The sequence below is a fragment of the Micromys minutus genome, assembly GCF_963924665.1.
Source record: "Micromys minutus genome assembly, chromosome: 11".
NCBI classification, from domain to species: Eukaryota; Metazoa; Chordata; class Mammalia; order Rodentia; family Muridae; genus Micromys; species Micromys minutus.
This window is the reverse complement of record NC_137980.1, coordinates 21,393,722-21,418,420: the sequence shown is the minus strand read 5'-3', so window position 1 is coordinate 21,418,420 and position 24,699 is coordinate 21,393,722. Positions and strand designations below refer to the sequence as shown.

General features: G+C 41.4%; 1 protein-coding gene across 2 annotated transcripts in view; it reads left to right on the top strand.

Annotated features, from left to right (window-relative positions):
* Window positions 1-19,999, top strand: part of NAIP (NLR family apoptosis inhibitory protein) — a gene marked incomplete at both ends in the record, with an annotated part of 29,132 nt that extends 9,133 nt beyond the window's left edge. Inside the window, 9 exons of one of the 2 annotated variants that reach the window (XM_080924842.1) lie at window positions 296-395; window positions 3,312-3,393; window positions 5,901-5,958; window positions 6,549-8,660; window positions 13,839-14,006; window positions 16,135-16,287; window positions 16,607-16,693; window positions 17,879-18,043; window positions 19,635-19,999. In XM_080924842.1, coding sequence (XP_080780968.1) covers window positions 296-395; window positions 3,312-3,393; window positions 5,901-5,958; window positions 6,549-8,660; window positions 13,839-14,006; window positions 16,135-16,287; window positions 16,607-16,693; window positions 17,879-18,043; window positions 19,635-19,999 — 3,290 coding nt within the window. The remainder of the gene's footprint in view (window positions 1-295; window positions 396-3,311; window positions 3,394-5,900; window positions 5,959-6,548; window positions 8,661-13,838; window positions 14,007-16,134; window positions 16,288-16,606; window positions 16,694-17,878; window positions 18,044-19,634) is intronic. The other variant, XM_080924843.1, reaches the window with a different exon arrangement.
* Window positions 20,000-24,699: the final 4,700 nt, after the last annotated feature.

The window sequence follows — 24,699 nt, the reverse complement described above, 5'->3', positions numbered from 1 at the left end:
CTGTTGCCAGCCTTCCTCAAGTCTGTCTCATAGATGAGTGTTTCTATTTCAAGTTAAACATACCTACAATGATGTGAGGAGAGATAAGTGAGTCTTCAGAATCTAGCTTGCATAGAGACTCCTAAATTCGTTCTTCGGTCCCACCCCAGCTATGAGTATATTCTTTCTGATTTACTCAGTAAGCAGTTGCTTATTGGTTGCCCGTGTCTGTGAATGTCAGTAAATCTGAACATCTGGAGCTATCTTCTTGTGAGTTGGCAGCTGTATGCACTGTTGACCCCCATTCCTTTTTTAGGCAATAAGGACATTGTGCGGTGTTTTTCCTGTGGAGGATGTATGGAGAAGTGGGTGGAAGGTGACGACCCAATAGAAGATCACACCAAGTTTTTTCCCAAGTGAGCAAAATGACTTCTCTTGACTGTAAACGAGCCTCAACTGTTATTCCCTCACAGTCCGTGTCTTACCTGTGGATGGTCTCTGCCCACCCTTCTGTTCCCACTGTGAAGGACACAACCTATGTCTTCAGCCCTTGCCTCCCACGGCATCCTCTGCGTCCAGTGTCTTCCTCTTCATAGTTACATCTTGGTTTTGGTTGGGTCAATATACAGACTTTTAAAGACTGGGCATCTCTATGTCGCAGAGTATCATAGAAATGTCATCCATCCCAGATAGAACTTGACCCCATGATCCTCCTGCCTCAGCCCCCAAGTGCTGGCATTACAGAGTGGTGCCACCATGTCTGGAAATTCCACGCCTTTCGGATTCTTTTCTATTACAAACTAATCTTCCCCTTTCCTCCTTCTGGAATTTAGTGTTTTCTATTTCTGCTGTCTGAGATGTCCTGAGTGGTTTTCTTTTTCCAGTTCTGAAGACAGAAGCACTGACTTGAGCACACTAGGCAATCCCTTACTATTGAGTTACTCTTGCCCCTTTTGCTGCTCTTCTTTAGTGTTATTTTCATTTCTCGTCCACACAGAAGTCAACTCTAGAAGTGTTTGGCTGCATAATGAAATTTCTTGTTTTTACTTAGTAATTAGAATCTTCAGAAATAAATATTAATATATGGTGATTGAAAAGTATGTATTTCTGAGCACAGTTGTCTATACATGGAGTCGTATCTCCTTGAACCAGGAAGAAAAACAGTTTTCTTTTATAGTAAATGCTTTAATATGAATCATCCCAAAATCAATGTATTTTAAAATCCAGCACTTGTAATTAAGGAATAAGAGTATTTTCCCAAAGACTCTTTTCTTCCTTTTGGAAGGCATGAGAATCTGCGGTTGTGTTGGTGTCTGCAGTCTCTGTTCAGCTCTACAGTTGTGTTCTGTGTGCATCCAATGCTAACCTAAAATTGATGGAAATTGATATAAGTCTAATTACTGAACTTTAAGATTAACAAGTTAAATAATTATCTAGTCTTGAGAATGGTAATAACATCCTAAACAATAAAAAGTATTCTTTTAAAAAGTCTTATTAATGTACATTAATTATATACAGTAATAACATTTTCATATATGTCTTAGGGTTTTACTGCTGTGAACAGACACCATGACCAAGACAAACATTATAAGGACAACATTTAATTGGGGCTGGCTGACAGGGTCAGTAGTTCAGTTCATGATCATAAATGTGGAAACGTGACAGGGTTCAGGCAGGCATGGGGCTGGAGGAGGTGAGAGTTTTACTCATTGTTATGAAGGCAGCTAAGGGAAGACTGGCTTCCAGGCAGCTGGGACAAGGGTCTTAAAGCCCACACCCACAATGACACACATACTCCAACAAGATCATACCTCCTAATAGGGCCAATTTCTAGGCCAAGCATATACAAACTGTCACAATGTATACAAAATACGACACATGTACATATATTACAGCCTATTACAATCATTTTTACGACTATCCTCCATTTTCCCTCTCCCATCTGCCTCTTGAACCCCTTGGCTTTTTTTCTTCTTCATTACATTTCAGAATAGCCCATGGCTACATAGCAGGACTTATTCTTAACATACAAACACACACACACACACACACACACACACACACACACAAAACATACATAAATACATAACACATAGCTAAATGACATATTTCCAATTCATCTTGAAGGTACAATATAATTAACAGCTGTGTTTTAAAAACAAAAAACACTTTGTTTTTTCCTCTTATTTACTTTTTGAAGTATTTGACTTTATGTGCATGTGTGTTTCTTCTGCGTGTGTATCTGTCTATGCACTACTTGCATGCCTTGTGTCCACAGAAGTCAGAAGGAGGGCATTAGATCCCCTAGAACTAGAGTTGCAGGAGGTTGTGAGCTGTCTGATAAGGAAGCTGGGAACCAAGACTGTGTCCTCTGCAGGAGCACTAAGTGTCTTCCACTGAGCCATTTTCCAGGTTCCCCTTTTTTCTTTTTATTTGGAAGTAATATTTAGGAGATTGTTGAGAATGCAGAGACTTTCTTGTTAATCTCAGGAATGGTAATTTGGGAGGCAATCTAGTTGTATTTAAAACTTGGTCTAGAATCTATCAATGGAGTTTTGTTTTAATTACAAACCAGAATGCTGTTATAAATATCTAATGTATTTACACATCTGGTTTAAAGGGCCTTTGAGGCCAGGCTATGGAAGTGGCAAGCTGCCACAGGAACGTCAGGAACTGTTCTTTGGTAAGGTTCTCTCTGGCATCACCACTAATGGAGCTAAATAACACTATGTAAAGCAAACTAATACATGCCAGACCTTAGTGAAGAATTCCGAGACAGAGCAAACCAAACCAATGCTCAGTGCTCCTCCCCCACTGTCTGTGGAGTCATATTTATACTCATCCATCATGGGTCCTTTCATATGTTTGCAATATTCAAACATCCTTTCACCTGTGTCTGCTTCAGGAAAACATTCTTTCATGTGTCATCCTTAGAAAGACATCCTTTTACCTGTGTGCCCAGCAAAGCATCACTTGATATTAACTGTCTTTCCTAAGAATCCAGATGTTTGCACTTCACCCTAGTGAGCTCCTTGTCTCTGCACCCAGTGTTGGTTTCTATTGTTATTCTTTAAGCTCATCTTAGCTGAATTCATGCACAGACAGTAACTTTGTATTCACAGCAGAGCACTCCCTGAATGTCCTGACCATTGCTTTACAGACCACATTCATTATGCTATGGAAAGCCACAGACTGATGCTCGCATGATGCAGCACTGACTGAAGCACTGAGAATGTTACTTTCTACGTCAGTCATTCTTGACCTGAATATTCGTGTTTTCTAAAATGTTAATTTCACAGGACCATTTAATGACTTTTCCTTCCTCTGCATAGCTGTGTGTTTCTTCAAACGCTGAAGTCCTCTGCAGAAGTGATTCCAGTCCTTCAGAGCCAGTTTGTACTTCCAGAAGCCATGGTAATGAGCGCTGCCCTCTTGTGACTCAGCAGCACATGATGGTGTGGTTGGACACTATTGTGAACAGCACTTGACTGTAATTGTATCATGATTAAATATATTCTACAAGTATCTAAGAAGCTCTATCAAGTGATAAGTGTAGACAGGAACTTCACAGTGAATGAGGGCAGCCCAATATCCAGGTCCACGAAGCTCACAGTCCACCCTTCTCCTGTAAGAAGTCTGTTGGTGAAATTCTTTCAGCCTTATTCCAGATAAATATCCAGGGTACCTGGACCCAATCTTTAATCTCTGGAGGGCAGTGGACTTGACTTGTTGAATGCTTACGTCTCTTGAGATTTGCAAGGCAAGTTTCATTTTTGGGGGAACAGGATCTTAATGTGTAGCTCAGGCTGACATTTACCTTACTATGCTCAAATTTCAGACTGTGTGGGCATTTGCAATCCTCTTGCGTCAACGTTCCAGTACTGGGATTATGAGTGTGTGCCACCATTCCTATTTAATTCTGTTCTTTACTGCAATCGAGGTCAAACCCAAGGTCTTGTGCATGCCAATCAAGGGATTTTGTCTGAGCTACATTCCTGGCCTGCAGGCATATGTCTTTAAGGAGAGCAACTGGGCATCAATGTCATGAACTCCAACAACTGGCTAAGCCCTACATGTTTCTCTTATATATAATCTGGCTATCAGTTCATTGGTGACACAAGTCACCTCATATTGTCATAATGATAGTTGTGCTGGATCTTATCCCACAGAACAGGGGACAAAGCTGGGCATGGGTCTTAAGCTGGATTATTGTTCAGCCACTCCCATAATTTCTGCTCCATCTTTGTCCCTGCACATCATAGAGGCAGGGCAAATTGTAGGTCAGATATTTTGTACCTGGTTAGGTGTCCCAAACCCTTCACTGGGAGTCTTGTCTGGTTACCAGAAAAGACCAGTTCAGGCTTCATATCTCTTACTGGTAGGAGGGAGTTTCTGTTGCCCTAGGTTTCTAACTTGACACAGGGATGTTCTCCTCGTCAATTCAGTTGTCTCTAGAGTACTACTGTCTTCCTCAGTCTTTCTCTGACCTGATCCCCCTGTTCTGTTCCCACTCATCCCTCATCTATCTGCCTTCCCAATAGCCCACAATGATTATTCTGTTCTCCCTCCTCAGTGTGATTTATATGACCCCACTTGAGCCCTCCTTGATTTTTGACTTTTGTGGGTCGGTGGACTCTTAGACTGGTTACCCTTGTCTTTACTGCATATATCCACTTACATCAGTACATACTGTGTTTGTCCTTCTGGGTCTGGGTGATCTTTTCTAGTTTCTTTCATTTGCCTGCAAGTTTCTTGCTATCTTTGCTTTTTAATAGCTAAGTAGTGTTCCATTATGCAAATCTACCACATTTTCTTTATCCATTCTTCTACTGGGAAACTTCTAGCTTATTTGAAGTTTATGGCTATTATAAATAAAGCTGCTGTGGATATGATAGGATGTGTCTTTATGATAGAATGGAGTATCATTTAGTTATATGCCTAGGAGAGGTACAGTTGGGTATTGAAATAGATAGATGCCTAATTTTCTGAGAAACTGCCAAATTGATTTTCCAAGTGACTATACAAGTTTGCATTCACACCAGTAATGAAGAAGTGTTCTTCTTCCATATTCTTACTAGCATGAGCTGTTGCTTGAGTATTTGATTTCAGGAGGTTGAATCACAGAGTCATTTTGATTTGCATTTCTCTGATAGCTTAGGATGTTGAACATTTCTTTAAGAGCTTGTAGGCCATTAGAGATTTTTTTGTACTCCCTTTTTAAATCGAATGATTAGGTTTGTTAATGTCTAGTTTCCTGAATTGTTTTATATTTTAGATACCAGCTTTCTTTCAAATGTGCACTTGACAATGCAAGTGCAGGGGATGAAGCTGAGCCACTAGACATTTTCCTAATAGACACAAAATCTGCAGCTCTGAATAAAAGTAGGTGTTGTTATATATTTGAAGTCCCAGAAAAGAATAATAAAAAATGATTAATATGGAAGCCAGGGTGTGTGGAGTCTCATTTCAGTTGGTAAATAGAGAAAAAAGGATGGAGTGTTACCCTATGGAGTAATACCCTACATAAGAATTCCAGGCCAAGTATAGTACATGATACTCTCTCTTTCAAAAAGTGTGTATAATAATCTTTCTGCGTCGATCCCAGTGTCTGACTAAAAGATATAACTAACGACTAAGAACAAAGGCAGTACTTAAAGGTCTTTCAGAACTACTCTTGTTCTAGATGTTACAATTTTGAGTACCCACATAGAGCTCCGTATAGAAAAGGATACAGGCACCGTGCATGTATCATCTAGGAACACACTCTTGCAGATGTGTGACAATTAGACTTTAGTGTATGGAGCACTCTTCCTTCAATAAGCATCGAGTTTCTTGGAAGATGTTTGATCCCCAATGATAATATAGTGCCCTGTGTTTATTTAAAGCCATGATTTGATATGATAAAGGGTTTATCTTTCAAGGAAACCACAAGTGAAAGCCACCATCAGGATCCAGTAGCAGCTCATTCTACTGTGGCAGGTAAGTACTGGATATCAGCATGGGATTTGAAAGGAAAGTGTATTTATAGTTGTCCATCGAACTGCTAGAGAGGAGAGCACTGAGAGGAAGGGAAGGGTGGATAGAGTGAGCGTTTCTGTGTCTTCCTGAGAGTGAGTGCAGAATTAATAACAGAGTCCTTGTGTCAGACCCAAACCAGCCGGTGTTAAAGGCACCGAGCAGCAAGATGGCCTCCTGGGAGCTTAGATGGGAAACTAGGGTGACGAGTATTGTTAAGAAAACTGCCTAATTCCCCAGGTCAAGGACGAGTCATGGACGTCATTCTGATGCTATGAAAAGGTCTGGGAGGATCTCGAGGTGGAGGTCATGGACACTGGAGGAAAAGCCATCCACAGCAGAGAGGCAGGAGAATGTAGCAAAGCCTAAGGGTTGAGAGGTTTGCCTGCATTTCCGAATGGTCTCCCTTCCTCCTCCCACAGATGTTGCTTCAAGTGAAGTCCAGGAGGTTGAACGTGTATCCAGCACTGTGTCTGTTCTCTGTAGAGACCAGGATCAGGGTGAAGCCCAAGGATGTGGACATGCATCCAGTGGGACCTGTCTTCCCTGCACAGACTTGGGTCAGAGGGAAGCCCAGTGGTTTCAAGAGGCCAGGAGTCTGAGTGAGCAGCTGAGGGGCACCTACACCAAAGCCACTTTCCGCCACATGAGCTTGCCAGAAGTGTGTTCCAGCCATGGCACTGACCACTTGCTCGGCTGTGAAGTGTCCATCATTTCAAAGCACGTCAGCCGACCCGTGCAAGGGGACCTGACGATCCCCGAGGTCTTCGCCAATCTCAGCTCTGTCATGTGTGTGGAGGGGGAAGCTGGCAGTGGAAAGACAACCTTCCTGAAGAGAATAGCTTTTCTCTGGGCATCAGGATGCTGTCCCCTGTTGAACAGGTTCCAGCTGGTCTTCTACCTCTCCCTTAGTTCCATCAGACCAGACCAGGGACTGGCCGACATCATCTGTGCCCAACTCCTAGAGGCAGGAGGATGCATCCGTGAAGTGTTCCTGAACAGCAGCATCCAGCACTTACAACACCAGGTCCTCTTCCTGTTGGATGACTACAATGGGATGGCCTCACTCCCCCAAGCCCTAGACAAACTGATTACAAAAAACTACTTGTCCCGGACCTGCTTATTGATTGCTGTCCATACAAACAGGGTCAGGGACATCCGCCCATACCTAGATACGATTCTAGAGATCAAAGAGTTTCCCCTCTATAATACTATCTCTATATTACGGAAGTTTTTCTCCAGTAATATTATGCGTCTGCAAGAGTTTATGGTTTATTTTGGTAAAAATGAAGAATTACAGGGAATTCACAAAACCCCCCTCTTTGCGGCAGCTGTGTGCACTGACTGGCTTCAAAATCCCTCTGACCAGCCTTTTCAGGATGTGACACTTTTTAAATCCTACATGCAATACCTGTCCTTAAAGCACAAAGATACAGCTGAGCCTCTCCAGGCCACCGTGTCCTCATGTGGGCAGCTGGCCTTGACTGGGCTTTTCTCATCCTGCTTTGAGTTCAGTAGTGATGACCTCTCAGAGGCAGGGGTTGATGAAGATGAAGAGCTCACCACCTGCTTGATGAGCAAATTCACTGCCCAGAGACTGAGACCAGTCTACCGGTTTTTGAGTCCTCTGTTCCAACAGTTTCTTGCTGCCATGAGGCTGACTGAACTGCTGGGTTCAGATAGGCAGGAAGACCAAGATCTGGGACTTCATTTTTTGAGACAAATTAACTCTCCCATGAAGTCTATAACCACCCACAGCAATTTTTTGAAGTATGTCCTCAGCCATCCTTCATCAAAGGCGGGGCCAAAGGTTGTGTCTCATTTGCTTCAGTTGGTGGATGAGAAAGACTCTCTGGAGTACATGTCTGAAAATGAGGATTCTGTAAATCACCCTCCAGAAACCTCCCGGATAATGCAGGGAATGAAGCAACTGTGGCAGCTGTCTCCTGAATCTTTCTCTTCATATGTTTCAGAACATTTATTGAGCATTGCTCTAAACTTTGCTTATGAAAGCAACACGGTTGCTGAATGTTCTGCATTTATTTTGCAATTCCTTCGAGGAAGAACACTAGCTTTGAATGTACTGAATTTACAGTACTTTTGGGATCATCCAGAAAGCCTATTACTGGTGAAGAGTGTAAAAGTCTCCATAAATGGAAATAAAATTCCAACTGTTATTGATTACTCACTTATGGAGAAATGTTACAAAACATTACAGCCACCAACTATTGATCAGGACTATGCACCTGCCTTTCAACAAATGAAGGAATGGGCAAAAGATTTATCTGAAAATGAAGAGAACATAAAGGATTTTATGAATAACCAACCCTTGCATCCACCCAAAATAGATGCTGGCTATTGGAAACTGTCCCCCAAGCTGTACAAGATTCCTAGGCTGGAAGTTGGAGTGAACAACATGGGTCCAGCAGACCAAGCACTGCTCCAGGTCCTAATGGAAGTCTTCTCAGCTTCACAGAGCATTGAGTTTTGTTTATTCAACAGCAGTGGCTTTCTTGAAAGCATCCGCCCGGCTCTGGAGCTGAATAAGACCTCTGTCAGCAGGTGTTCTGTGTCCAGGCTGGAGCTCAGCAGAGCAGAACAGGAGCTGCTGCTCACCTTCTCTGCCCTGCAGTCTCTCGAGGTCTCAGGGACAAAACAGCTACCAGGTATCCCTGAGTGTATTCACATAACCGTTCAGTTTGACTGTGTTTTCTCATTCTTAGCTTACACGAATGAAACTTCTTGATAGGGAAATCTAAACACTTTCACTGTTTAGGGCAGTGAATCATAGAATCAAGTTTTTAATAACTCAAACAACACTAGCATGGTATTACCTAGTAGTTCATCTTTCAAGGTCCTTATAAAGGCGTTTGGATTGCTTGTTATTAGTAAACGATGAACTTTGCATGTGATGATACAGAAGCTTCATGTATTTGGCTTCTCCAGAGAAGATATTTCATATGAGCAAAGAATATTTGTGTCTCCTTCTGAGCAATCTTTTGTAGCTTCTAGGATAGACTTCATATTTATATTGATTTTCTTGAAGAAGGTGTTTATTCCACTGTCTGTATGTATGTGTGTATGTGTGTGTTTGTGTTTGTGTGTGTGTGTGTGTGTGTGTGTGTGTGTGTATAATTGCACTCAGAGTGGTGACAACAGTGTGAGTGTTCTGGGACTTGTGTTTTATATAGGTTGTTTTAGGTGCCTAGTGTGTATATGTATGTATATACATGTATATACGTGCTAAATATGTGTATATATTCCTAAGTACGTAAGTGCTTGCTCGGTCCTTATTGCTACTTGTATTATGATTTCAGGGCTCACCGTTTGGTCACAATTAGATAACCAGTTGGAGTGCTCTGTCCTGGGATGTGCTGCTTCTCTGTTTATCAGCATCTCCTAGTTTCCTGTCATCCCTTAGGATTGAGGCCCTAAGAACTTTCATTTTTTCCATTTCTTTCTTTCCTTTCTTCATTCTGACTGTTTACCTTGTTTGTTTGCTTGTTTTTTTTTTTTTTTCTGTTACATTTATATTATTCTATTTCTTGAAAAGTCACATGAGTATTGTGCTTAGATAATTTCTACACATGCTGTAGAAATTATCTAAGCACATTCTTAGATAATTTCTTAGATAAATTCTTATCTAAGAATATTTGTTCTTAGATAAATTCTTCAGCTCTTCCCCCTGTGTCCAACTCCCTGTCAGCTCTGACATATACAGATATGTTTTTATAGACAGATATACAAATACATATGTAAATGCATATCTACATACTAGCTGCTGAGTTCTATTTAGTGTTGTCCATATGTGTATGTTCCAACTGACCACTTGGGGTTGGATAACCTATTGTGGCGATTGTCCCTGGAGAAGAATGTGTCTTTCTCTCTCAGCAGTCATTACTGACATGACTTCATTTAGGGGTGGAATCTTGGGAGGTTTTTCCTATACATGTTGTTTGTTAACTGCTATTGTCATTGTATGGGACTTAGCTAGGCGGCCACATTGTTGAGTTTTCATGGGTGCAGCTTTCTGGTCATATGTATAGAAGGAACTATCTCATGGCAGATATTTTGATCCTCTGACTTCTGACTTCTACAATCTTCCTGCCCCCACTTCTGCCATGTTCCCTAAGCTTTAGGTGTAAAAGTGGTCATATACATACATACATACAGACATACATACATACATACATACATACATAAATCTCTCAATTGCTGATGGGCACTACGTGGCTAACTTGTTCTTAATATCTTGCCTTGTTGTGGATTATTATTATCAACTAATCCCTTCCATTCTCCTTGGTCTCTGCCTGCAGCGGAGACTACAAACTAGGGGTATGTTGAGTCCTCACATTCTAAAACTGGCTCTGAATACCTCTCCCTCTAGTCTCCTTCATTTTTGGGTGGGACCAGAAAGTCCCACCTTTTTCTTTTCACACTGCAACTGGCTTCCAACCCTTTATTGACACAATCATGAACCAGTTATGGAAACAATACCTCCCTCTACATGTTACCCCAAATTATATACTCCTATCTGAGTTTTTAATAAAGATGCTCAGGTGAGAGAGAACATGAATGTTTTTCTTTCTGGGTTTGGGTTACCTTACTGGCTTAGTTGGGCCAAGAGTCTGTCAATCTAGTTTATCTTCTTGAAGAACTAGTTATTATTCATTGGTTCTTGGTGTTTATTCATTTCTATTGGAGTATCATTGCCTATCCTTTTACTCTTTATAGATGCTTTAAACACAGCTTTAAAGCTTTGTTACTTAGAAACAACATATAGATGAATAACTTTATTATTATTATTATTATTATTGTTATTATTATTGCTATTATTATTATTATCTTTATTTATCTTCAAACAGGGTATCTTTTTGTATCCTTGGCTATCATAAAACTAGATATGTAGACTAGGCTGTCCTTAAACTCAGAGATCCACCAGCTTCTGCCTTCCCAATGTTGGGGAAGAAAGTGTATACTACTTTCCCTGGTAGAATTCTATTTCTTGATTCATTCAGCCTTCCTGCATAATTTGATTGGAGAAATGGGGCCACTAATATTTATAGTTATTGTTGAATTATGTGCGTTGGTTCAGTCATTGTGTTGCTGATTTCTGGTTTTCTTAGAAGTACTTTGTGTATTAGCAAACATACCTTCAACCTTCTTTCTACATTCTCTTAGCTATGCTCACCTCTCTCTTATTTTCTTTAGGCTAGGTTTGTTGGATACATTATTAAATTTAAATTTATTGTTTTACTAATTCACTTTACATCCTAATCACTGCTCCCCTCCTGGTCACTCCTCCCACAATCCTTACCCCATACTCTTCCTCCACTTCTTCTAGGTCTCCCCACACATATAGCAGATATGCAGCTTGGTCTTCATGTGGATTGTGGAGCAGGTAGAGTATAATTAGGAACCCTGATTCTCGGTTGAGAGCAGTTTGAAGCCCTGGGAGTAGCAAACAAGACAGCAGGCGCTTCCTGAACTCTTAAGAAATCAGGAATCTTCATCCTTCCATAAGCAGTGCAAGATCTTCATGCTGCCATAAACAGGAGGATGTGACCTGAACCCCAGCCAGGGTGGCTACGACCTAAGTCCCGCCTCTGCATATAGACGTGACTGCACTTAAGTTCTAGGCAGAAGCATAATCACCCCAAAATATGTAGACAAGGTCTTCCCAAACCCTGAGGCCAAGCCATTAGCAAGCTGGTTGTCAGACACTGAGCCATTCCAAAAACTGTATTTATAGGGAAGCTGGGCCCAAAAGTAAAGGGAGACAACATATAGAAATCATTCCTCTATCTGAATTCCTTTGTTCTAAAGAGCTGGTAACACCTCTGATTGGGAAGAGATACTCTCTCTCGAAATTTCCTGCACTCTGCACCAGAGCCTCTCTCACTGGCCTGGTTCACCTTGGCCTGGTGCCCAGTGGCAGCAGCATTCTGATGCATCCTGCTAAGATCAGCAGCAGAGCACTGTTCTTACAGGCTCAAGCCTGAGTCCAGAAGCCCCGCTGAACATTGTTCTAATCGGCTAAGAATGAATTGCACAGGAAATGCTGAGCACTAATCTTAGGTGCCCAGATGAGCGTTGGTGTCAAGGGCTCAGGCAGAGTTCCCAGGCACTGCTGAGCACTGCTTTCATGTGTCCAAGCCTGGGTTTATGCATGCTGGCCGGACCTAGTGGTAGAGGTAGCATAGGCTGCATTTCCCCAGTCAAAGAACTGTATGGGATCCTGGAACCAGGTCCCACAGTAGATCCTGAACAACTGGAATGGTCACTATCCCAAAAGCTAACAGCTAAGTTGGAGATATGTTCTTCTAGCCGGGCTGACTTGTCTGGCCTCAGTGGTAGAGAAAATGTCTAACCTCACAGATAGTTGAAGTAGATAACATTTTAAATACTGCTTATATTATAGGATTTCCCCCAATTAATCTATGACAGATAGTTTTGCTCAGCATATTCGTCTAGATTGGCTGTTGTAATTTTTTAGCACTAAGAATGCCTTGCTCCAGGTTCTTATGTCATTAAAATTTTCCACTGTGAAGTCAGCTGTTATTCTGATGAGTTTTCCTTTATATGGGACTTGTGTTTTTTCCCTTGATGCTTTCAATATATTTTTCTCTTTATATTTAATATTTTAATTGTGATATGCACAAAGACTTCCTTTTCTGGTTCTATTTGGTGTTTTTTGATCTTCCTGTATCTACGTTGAAGATTTATTTTGGTTTGGACAAGTATTCTTCTATGATCTTGTTAGATTTGATCTGTGTCATTCACCTAGGATTTTTCTCCCTCATCTATTTCTAAAATCTAAAGGTTTGACCTTTACTTTGTTTCTCACGCTCCCTGAATATCTATTTCCTATGTGACCCCCACCCCACTGATTTGCATATTTCATCTAGATCCTCTACTTCATTTTCAATCCTCATGCTCTATCTTTTGATTAATACAGTCTACTTGTAATTCTTTTCTTTAGTTTTCTAGTAGGGCTGTTGTGTTTCCATTCTCATATACATCTCACTGAATCCCCCTCAATGTTTCTATCTCTTTATTGAATTTTATTTTCAAAATTTTGATTTTCTTCTCCATTCCATCAGCCTTATACCTGTGAGGGTTGGATTGTGCCTAGAGGTTGGTTATGGTGCAGGTGGACACAAGAGGCTGAGCTGGTACGCAAGGTGTGCATTCTGCTATAAGCTCGAGGTTGGGGGCCTATGGGGATTGTTGTGGTGTGTGTGAGGTGGAAAGCATCAGGCAAATCACCCATATAGACCCTGGATAAGGATGTGCAAGACCTGGATGTTTAGAGAGGTTGGATGTGTTATTGGAGTGTCCAGAGGGATAGGGACAGGTAGGGAGGCAGAGTAGGTTATGGCAGAAGCCTGGTTGTTGGAAGTGACATGGAGGAAGAGGATAGATCTGGACCAGGCATTGAATGTGCTGTCAAAGCTACATCTAGAGGCCTAGAAAAGGTAAGTGAATGAGAGGATGGTAGACTTCCCTCATACACATTGGAAGAGGCTGTGTGGTTTGTAGAATATACTCTGAGATAGGAGTTGAACTATATCCTTTGGCATGTGCTAACCCAGTTGTTTTCAGTTTTCATGCTGTTGGTTGTATTTATTTAATTTGTCTAGAGACAAGTACAGGGCTTCCTCTACAGCTTGTGATCAGCATATGCTACAGCTGGAAGTATCTTCAGGGATGTGCTTCCTAAACGGATGTTAGTATGTCTGAGAACTTTCAACTTGGATGTATGAATATTGCTGAAGATCACTGCACCTTGAGAACTTGCACTTGGGGCTCTTGAGTGATGGGAACTATGTGCTGCCTTCCAGATCAGCTCTTCTCTAACTTGGACAAGTTCCTGGACCTGAAAGAACTGTCTGTGAGACTAGCTGGCACATCGGATGTGCTCTCATTCCTTCCTGGGGAGCTCACAAATCTCCATCACATGGAGAAGTTATCCATCCAAACCTCCATAGAGTCTGACCTCTCCAAACTAGGTAAGGACAGTGCTTGAATCTCCAGTTCACATGTCAGCTGGAAAACCCACGTGAATAGTAATTCTTAGAAACATCCAGTCATCATTAGTTAAACTTCCCTGGGCCTGACATCATGACCTGTGTCCATGGGGAAGGGGAGGATCAGATCAATCTTTAAGAGGACAGAGATTTATTTGTAATCCGAGTCTTTACCATATCAGGAACTGTTCTGAGCACTTCACAGATACTAGCTCACTCCTCATACCCACTGTGTGAGAGAAGGATGATGATTATTGCTGACTGTCAACTGGGAGAACTGAGGTCATTGACTGCTCTGGTCTATTCTTCTGTGAAAATGTGTCTTCAGACAGAGTCTGACTGCACAGCCTGAGGTGTCCACTCCTAACACTTCCTACCTGCATCAGTGTGAGGAGTTCTCTTCTGCTGCTGTTTTAGTTCTATGTGCAGATCTCCCTGCTCAGGGAGAAGGAACCTGACTGGGAGCAGCCTGGACCTTTTCTCCATTTCTCTCCATCTCTAACTCCTGTTGCCAGACAGCTGTGCAGCCATCTTTCTAGAACATGCCATTTAGCAAAATGACTAAAGTACCATCTGATCCTAAACTTTAAAACACTGAACACTGAAGAAATGTAAACTGGGGACTGACATGGCAGATTTGTATACTGAAAACTCAGTAGAGTGGGCATACTGCCTCATATCTTTAATCCCCAAATTTAGGAGGCTTATGCATAAAGATTGTCACAATATCAAAGCCAACCTAGCTCTGCAAATGTAATTATGTCCAGGTTAGTCTGAGATACAGTATGAGAACTTGTCTGAACAGAAACAAAAGCAAAAAAAAAAAAAAGTAACATTTTATAGGTAGGTAAGATGGATAAGAAGATAAAGTTACTTGCCAAGCTTGACAACTCCAATGCCACAGATCTATATGGTGGAAGAAAATGGCAAATGTTCCCAGTTCCTTCCTAACCTACCCTTATGTGCTGCAGCACATGAAGGATTCCCCACACTTCACATACACATAGACAAAATAAGTTTACAATTTTTAAGTTGTGCTTCAGAGTTGTCCTTTTTAAATGTCCCTCTACCCAGAATTCCTAATGTGTCTGTATAGTTGAAGAGTGTTTTTATTCCATTTTTTCTCCACTCAGAAACTAGGCCATAAACCATTTGCTATCCATCCTAAGTGTAAGGCACTCTCCTCTGCAGCTAATCTGTCTGATGTTCTGGAATAGGAAGCTCAAGTTTTATTATGAGAAGTTTAGCACCTCATAGTAAAACAGTGGGAGGTTAGATAAAGCAGACTTTGTTTTATCTCAGCAGGGAATTTTGTAGCTCCAAGTCTCAGGAAGAGAAGAGAGGCCTGTCCTAGCTCTCAACACTCCTGACTTTCAGAGTGTGTGATCACATAGTATAGAAGTTTACTATGAGTTTGCACATAAATTAAGGTCATAAATTGAGTTTATAATAGAGAATGTCTACATGCATATCTACTAGGAGTAATTATCTGGCTAAATATTCATCATTTGTTTGCTAACATGTTCACATAAAGTTAAACTCCATAACTAAGTTCTTCTTGAAATTTTGTATAGACAAACCAAGTCAATATTTTACCTCCTGTCTTTGCACCTGTGGTAGAGATATTTTTATGCCTATTGGTTGCTGATTTTTACATCCCCTTGGAATGTGCTCTAGGTTTAAAAGTTTTTTTGTTATCACAGAAGCAATTGAGCAGTTCTACATTGCTAATCTGAGACACTGGTTACCTTAGCATGCTAGTTGTTTCTGCAAAATAAATAGTCTTATTTTTTGCATACTATCTGAGTCTGGGGTCTTTATTCAGTGATTTTACGACCCTGACACACTGTCTACAGAGATGTTACAATGATAATAGTGAAGGTGAAATACAGGAACAAAAACTTAATCCAGAGAAGAGCAGAAACTTGTCCCAGGTTATCTGCTCACAAGTCAGATGCAGAAACCAAGCACATGACCACTGTGCTCTGACATCTAGATATTGTACCATTGCCTATTTCATCAGTGTAGTTGGAAGCCATGGACTGAGTGTTCAACTTTCATATGAATTTGTGGCCTTCTCTAATTTCTGAACATCTTTTATTTTTTCCAGTTAAGTTGATTCAGAACTCTCCAAATCTCCATGTTTTCCATCTGAAATGTGATTTCCTTTCAAATTGTGAGTCTCTCATGGCTGTGCTTGCTTCCTGCAAGAAACTCAGAGAGATTGAGTTTTCTGGACGATGCTTTGAAGCCATGACCTTCGGTAAGAACTGTACATCTTTGACTTTATATGCTCCTGTGTACAAAGTCATTAAATACTCAAGAATTAAATGCCACTGATTTCCTGGGAATTGTGAGGACACCTGATTTTCAGGGAGGCTGTCACAACAATGAATGACTTATACTTAATAAACTACAGTTTACAGATAGACTAAAATTTAAATGTTTCATTTGCAGAATTTTGTCCTCTCCTTAGTCATAGTCATTCAGTCTAAATGTTATATCATTTTTTACAATTTTTAAATTATTTGTGTCATAAGAAATATATCTGACCAAACTCAATTTTACTTTCCACTTTTTAGTCAATATTTTGCCAAATTTTGTTGCTCTGAAGATACTGAATATTAAGGCTCAACAATTCCCAGATAAGGAAACATCAATTAAGTTTGGTAAGTTTATAAAACAGTGTTTCATAATTTAATTTATATTTTCTTTTCCTCCTCCACCTCTTCTTTCTCCTCCTGTACCTCCTCCTGTAAACTCAGAACAAAGAAAGCTGTATACAGTTGCTTAAATATTTTTGACTTAAGAAATGATTATGAAGCACACAGTTATACTGCACACCTTTAATCCTAGGTCTCTATAAGAAGAGGCCATAGGATTTCTGAGTTGGAGGTCAGCGTAGTGTACAGATCAATTTCAAGGAAATCCAGGTTTAACAAGGAATCCCTGTCTTGAGAGACCAAAGGACATGATGGATAAAAGGGATGAAAGAAGAAGGAAAGGAGGAAGGGAGGAAATAATTGTGAAAATAACAAGTTTCCTGAGAAGCACTATCACGTTAAAAACAGTGAGGTAGACAATATGTATAGGGTGCAGAGTGACATCTCCACAGTTCTTCTTAGACCTCGCTGTGCTTAAGGAGATCTGGACTATCTCCTTGCTTTTTTATCTTCATTTTAGACCGTGTGTGTGTGTGTGTGTGTGTGTGTGTGTGTGTGTGTGCAATGCCATGGTATCCAGCATGTTAGGCAAGCATTGTATCACTGAACTAACTCCCAAATCCTAGAATTTGCGTTCTAAATAGTATCTTCTCTAAATGAACATTGGGAAGGGGGAGTCAAAGATACGTATATAGCATTGTTTTTATTTTACAAAGTCTTGTAAACCATTTCTGCAAGGATACAGAAGTAGAGAGTAGTGATCATGTGATCTAGAGAATGCCATGCTAAGGATGGATGGTAGATAGCTGTCATAGTGGATCCTGCTTTACTGAGGAGGGTGGTTCTCCACAGAGTGGATTCACTGGGGTGATAGACAAGGATGGAACAGCAAAGGAGGGGGTGAAGCATTCTGCAGTTAGGGGAAAGAACTGTCATGGAGGCCTCTGTGTCGCAGGAGAACTGGAGATGCAGAGGCAGCGTTGAGTGAGAGACAGGTTGTGGGAAGACAGAGGCATCAGTGGCAGAGGGCAGCAGGGAGCTGCTGTGTGCTGACTGCTTCTAGGGTCCATGGAGAGGAGAGGGATGAGGAGGGCCTCTGCTAGGTGGGGCCTCCTAGACCACAGAATGTGTAGGTCATTGACTCTCATGGTGGAACAACTCCTGAGGATTCCTTTCTTGTGTCTCCCACAGCCCAGGCTCTGGGTTCTCTCAGGAACCTGGAGGAACTGTTTCTTCCCACTGGGGATGGGATCCACCAAGTAGTCAAACTGATTGTCCAGCAGTGTCTGCAGCTTCCGTGCCTCCGGGTTCTTGCCTTTCACTACATCTTGGATGATGATAGTGTGATTGAAATTGGTGAGTTTTCCTCAGAGAACAGGGTTTGGTTGTGAGGGAGGAGTGGTGTCATTGGAGCTGCCTGCTGCAAGCCTCTAATGCTGGGACAGATATCCAAAGTCTTCCTCATTTCCACTATCACCTGCTTCCTCTCGGGATCTTCTGCAGATGTATCCTGGTCTGAGGAAAAGGGTTAGTTTCTTATATTTTTTTTAATCAGTGTGTGTGTGTGTGTGTGTGTGTGTGTGTGTGTGTGTGTGTGTGTGTGTGTGAAAGAGAGAGAGAGAGAGAGAGAGAGAGAGACAGAGAGAGAGAGAGAGAGAGAGAGAGAGAGAGAAGAGAATATGTATGTGTTGTCACAAGAATAACTCAGGTCCCCAGGCTTGTACAGAAGGTGACCTCACCTGCTGAGCCACCTCAGTGTGGGAGCAGTCTCAGTCTTTCTACTGAAGTTTACTCTTGGACAACATTTCACTTTACAGCCAGGCAACTGCACTTACACATACACCATAGCCTCAGATAACGGTATAATGTGATGTGGAGAATCAAGAAAACCAGGGGACAGCAGGCCATCGGTGGGGAGTGCTGAGCCGTTCTCTGGTCCTTCCAGAAGCATATTTATTCAGGGAATGAGGAATACCCCTGACTATCACAGAAGATCCCTATTCAGGACGCAGCAGAAACAGTTTCTATGGACTTTGTTTTTACACTCAAGCCACAACATGATTCTGGGTGAAATGCGCCCTAACCTTACCCATAGTAGAAAACACTGGTTAGACAGTGAAAACAAAAATAAAGCTCTATTCGATCTTCACTTCCAAAGTCCCCATGAATCCAACTCCATTTCCTCAGAGCCCTCTCTAAGTACCCAGGGAGTCCCTTCTGAGCTGTAGGTGGAGGACTTTGTAACAGTCAGTGTGAGGACAAGCTTTTAGCACTGTGACCTTCACAAAGGGAGACACTGTTGATATATTTCTCAGTGCCCTGTCCTGTACCCTGGTCCATAGCCATGCTTTGTGTTGTCATATGTCCCCCTGTGAGACAGAAGAGAAGTCTACATTGCCCAGACAGCTGCTACTCTCTGTGCTTGACTTCCTGGTGTCTGCTTCCCACTTTCTGTTTGGCTGTGTGGTTTCCTATCAACCAGGTAGCTGTTTGGTGCTTTCAAAATTGATCTAAACACCCCAGAAACAACTCAGACTATATGAAGTTCAAGAAAAAGAAAAAAAAGAAAATGAAAAGCCATTATGCTTAATCTTTACACACCGAGAAAACTTTGACTATTTCCAGGTTACATCTTATCTTACAGGTACTTTATGCTTATTGTAATTAGTAAGATTTTAATGCATACTATCAAACCTTGAAAAAAAACCAAGTACTGACAAAAATGTATTTGCATACTTTTATGCATAAATGCTTAAAATGTGTACATTTATCTTTGTTTTTTAAAATTAGGTTGTAAAAAATTAATGGGGGCTGGAAAAAAATTGATCTGGAAACTTCATGTAAAGCATGTCCCACTTGCATTGTTGGGTTTTGGGAGCAGTTCCAATAACTTGTGAGCATTACTGATGTCCTCAGAATCCTGTTGTCATAACCGTTTGTTTTCCAGCCAGGGTGGCAACCAGAGGCGGTTTCCAGAACCTTGAGAACTTAAATCTATCAATGAATCACAAGATTACTGAGGAAGGATACAGAAACTTCTTTCAAGCCCTGGACAACCTGCCAAACTTGCAAGAGCTGGACATCTGCAGGCATATCCCAGAATGCATCCAAGTTCAGGCCACCACAGTCAAGGCTCTGGGCCAGTGTGTGTCCCGACTGCCCAGCCTCACCATGCTCAAGATGCTCAGTTGGCTCCTGGATGAAGAGGACATGAAGGTGATTGATGATGTGAAGGAAAGACACCCTCAGTCCAAACGCTTGACTATCTTGTGGAAATGGATAGTCCCATTCTCTCCTGTTGTCCTGGAGTAAAGGAATCACTGACGGCCATTGAGAGTTCCAAATACCTGATTTCCTATAACACTCAATCTGTACTTTCAGCATTTGGGAAACTGAGGTGCAAGAATCAAAAATTTCAGACAAGATCCTGTCTCATAGCTAACGACATAAATAACCACCTGATTAAAGGATATTTGTTAACTGTACACACTGCTAATTTTTAAAAACACTGCATGCCCACTGTTGAATGTAGGATCTATATTGAACAGTGCCTTGGCAGTCCTTATATGGTCTTCCTGTCTGAAGACTAGAGATTCAATCAGGCCCATACTGAGAACCTTTCATTGCCATGATTACAGGGGCTGGGGAATGGAACATTGATCCCTGTAGAAATCACAGCATGGAAGCAGTGTTTGATGGATGCTGGGGTCATCCAAGAGGAACAGCAGAACAGCTTTAGAACCCATGGCACTCAGCCGCCTGGTTACCACAAGCACTTGGGTGTGCCTCAGAGAGGACTGTGGGTTCTGGGGCTTCACACTGTTGAAGAGCTTTGCTCTGCTTGCTGGGCGCTCACACGGCATCCCTCATAACCTAGGAGTTGTATGAAAACTCTAAGGGGGTTCACAGCCGCTCTCTGGGCAGTGTCATTGTCACTAACAATAACGGTGTTTGATCTTCTTCAAGCATTGCTTCTGGAGGAGTCAATGATTCAATCACCACCTTTGGAAAGAACTTAGAAATGTGGATTGTTAGAAATGCCCATTAGCCTAGGAAGAAATTGGAGAGGTAAACTGTTAGTAAAGTCAGGTTAAGAGGTTTTTGTTAATGGCTCTGGTCACAGAAATGTTGGAAAACAATTTGAAGTTCAGAAAAGCACACTTTTGAGTATTGATCAAGGGATGATTTTAAGGTCAGGGAACAAGAACAATGGCAGCTCATAGAGCAGTGGCTGATGTGACACTTTTGCTGAAGGTGGGCTGATGATGGAGGAGATAATTAATTTCTTGTACCAGTTTTTGCCCTCAGCTTCCTCATATGATTTAATAAAAAATTGTTTGAGAGTAGATGCACCCTCTTGAGAGTTCAGAGGAGAAATATCTAATTGTTTTTTATATAAAAGTTTATAGTTATGATTCTTTTAAGATTTTATGAGATTGTTTTTTATTATAAATACTAAAATAATATATTCTTTCTTCGTAAGCACAAATTGTAGCCTGCCAGTAAGAGAAACTGGCTGAGAAAATTAACCTTCTTGCTTATTTATTGTTAATCTATAACAAGTTGCTTCGTAGGCTCTTGGGAATAATTGTTCTTTCACTTTTAATAGGTAAAATGCTCATTCGTGTGATGGTATTGGGGAACTTGAGTTTTCTTAGATACACTCATTATAATAAATCACCAGTCGAAAATTATATTTAGTCATGTTGTAATTTTATATTCCTTGTAAAATTTTTTTCTGGGATATATAAGTTCTGGAAGAAAAAATAAAGTTGTCTCTTGCTCCTGAGAGAACAGATCACTTGTGTTCAAACCCTAACAAGATCCATGTCTAACCACAGTTTCCCAGCTATTCCCTAACAACCTGCAGCTTCCGGTTACAGGTCTGCCCCTGACACTCTACTTCTCAACAACCAGCAGTTAAGCAGAAGTTAAGTCTGTGGTTTGACTCCCACCACCAACCAGTTATGTTAAAGGCCATAATGCCCTGCAAATCAGATGAGTACCAGACTAGATACCCTCTTGTTGCACCTATAAATGCTTGTCTAAAACTGTGCTGGGGGCTCCACCTTCTCATCCATCCGTGTCATGTCATTGGGGATCCGAATCTAGGACTTACAATAAAGAAACCCTAATGTCATTGTATCAGAATTGGCTCATTGATGGTCTTTTGGGAATCATGAACAATTATTGGCACAACAGAATATTTATGTGTGTACGTGTGCATGGATCTACATCTTGCTTGCTTGCATGCTTATGCTAGAACTTGCTGAAGTGTATCATCCACTTACTGTGTGTGTTCTCATGTATAATTCTTTTCCTCTTTTTGCCTGGGCCCCCAAGAAACCTTTTGCTGGCTGGAAGTGCTTGACATCTCCACTGATCAGGGAAATCCAAATCAAAACAACCCTGAGACTCCACCTCACACCAGTCAGAATGGCTAAGATCAAAAACTCAGATGACAGCAGATGCTGGCAAGGATGCAGAGAAAGAGGAACACTCCTCCATTGTTGGTGGGGTTGTAAGCTGGTACAACCACTCTGAAAATCAGTCTGCCTGTTCCTTAGAAAATTGGACATAGTCCTACCTGAAGACCCAGTTATTCCACCTCTGGGCATATGCCCCAAAGATGCTCCAATATCCAATAAGGACACATGAACCCCCATGTTCATAGCAGCCCAATTTATAATAGCCAGAAGCTGGAAAGAACTCAAATGTCCTTTAGTAGATGAATGGATACAAAGATTGTGGTATATTTACACAATGGATTACTAGTTAGCTATTAGAAACAATGACTTTATGAGATTCCTGGGAAAATTGTTGCATCTAGAGAATATAATCCTGAGTGAGGTAACCTAGTCACAAAAGAACAGACATGATACGCAGTCACTGATAATTGGATACTAACCCCAGAAAGCACTGAACACCCCAGAAAAAAACTCACGGGCCATATGAAGCTCAAAAAAAAAAAAAAAAAAAAAAAGGACAAAAACCCTCAGTCCTTCTTAGAAAATAAAATTGTATAGCACCCTCTCAGAGTGTGGTACACCTAGACCTTAAATCATCAATAATTCAAGAGTTAAGAATATAGCCTTGTGGCAATTTTTGGTATTCAAAAATCATTATGTTTAATCTATACACACCAAGAAAATGTTGACTTGATGTATGTTTTCATCTTACGTTCTGCTCTACAGGCACTTTATGCTTATGGTAACTAGTGGGATTTCAGTGCACACTATCAAACTTCTAAAAGAATCAAGTACTGACACAAATATATTCATATAGTTTTATGCCAAAATGCTTTTAAAAGTCTGTACTTCTCTCTCTTGTTTTTAAATAAAGTTGTAAGGAAAAATAGAGGGTACACAAATGCAAAACAAGCCAGACATCTGTAGGAAGTGCTTCCTAAATATGCCTGTCACAGAAGTTTTCACCAAAGTGTAATACTGAAAGAAAAATAAGTAAAATGGAGTGAACGTTCATTATAAAAAAAAAAAAAAAGAAAATTAAAAAGAAAAGATGATAGGGAGGAGGGATGGGAGGGTGGTAATCAGATCCAGATGTTGGTAGAGAACACTGTGTCTGAACTTATGCCATGGTCTGAATATGAAGTATCCACACAAGCAGCTCATGGTTTGAGCATTTGTTTTCCAGATGGTGGTGCTACTAGGTAAGAGTTTGGAACCTTTAAGAGGTAGAACATACAAGGACCCCAGTGTAGGTCTGGCAGAAGGACTGGAGGAGCAGAGGGGGATTGCAAACCTATAGGAAGAACCACACCGGCTGGCCGGACCACCCACCAACCAAGATCCATGGCTCCAGATACATATGTAACAGAGGATGGCCTTGTCTGACATCAGTGGGAGAGGAAGCCCTTAGTCCTGTGGAGGTTTGATGCCCCAGCATAGGAAGATGCTGGAGCGGTGGGACATGAAAGGGTGGGTGGGTGAGGGAGCACCCTCGTAGAAGCAAAGGGTAGGGAGGAGAGGGTGTATGTGGGGTGGGGGATTTTGTGAAGGGGTATCCTGGAAGTAGGATATTATTTGAGATGTAATGAATAGAATAAATAATAATAATAAAAGAGGTGGAGCATGGTGAAGGAAGTGGGTCACTGGAGACTTTATAGCCTGGTGTCACTTCCTGCTTGCCTTCTTCCTCGATGCTGATGCACTTTGACCAGCTGGCTTCCTGCTCCTGCCAAGCCTTCCATCTCAGGATGAAAAACAGATCTTCAGACTGTAAGCCAGAATAGCCTTCTTTCCCCTGAGCTGCTTTTGTCAGGGTATTTTATCCCTGCAACAGAAAAAGTAACAGTGGGCTGTGCTAGGGAAAATGAAAGGAACTAAGGAAAGCCTTAGGCTGTCAAGTCAGGGCCAGATCCTTATGTGCTGGGATGGAGCAGGAAGCTAGAGTTGGGTAACTGTGTCTACAGATAAGCACACGACCTTTGTCTCATGATTGCTAAGGAGACTGGAAGTATGTGTATGGGGGGGCATGGTGGGGAGGGATCAGGGAATGACTGTAAAAGTAACTAGTCAAAGAGCTGGGAAGTCTGAGGATTGATAGATTGCTCGGGATTTTATACAATAGTGAGAAGAGCTCTTTCCTCTGTATTGGTGGCATCAAATGTGTCAGTGATACAAGATGGAACCCCCTTCTAGGTGTCAGGTCAAAGAGTATGCTGAGTTTGAAAGACTTGTTTTAGTTAGATATGGCACATACCTGTTAATCCCAGAACCTCAAAGGTAGTAACAGAAATTGCTTCTATCAGATTGTGTTGTGTGGAGTCTCAGGGGGTGACATTTTTCTTGGTGGTAAAGTGATGTGTGAAGGCAATAGTGCCACCCCTGGGCTAAGCGTGGCATGCTGGCACAAATCTTTAATCCCAGCATTCCAGAGGCAGAGGCTGGAAAATCTCCAACTTTGACGCCAACCTGGTCTACAGAATAAGTTTCAGGAAGCCAGGGCTACAAAGAGAAAACTTGCCTTGAAAAACCAAAATAAATAGATAA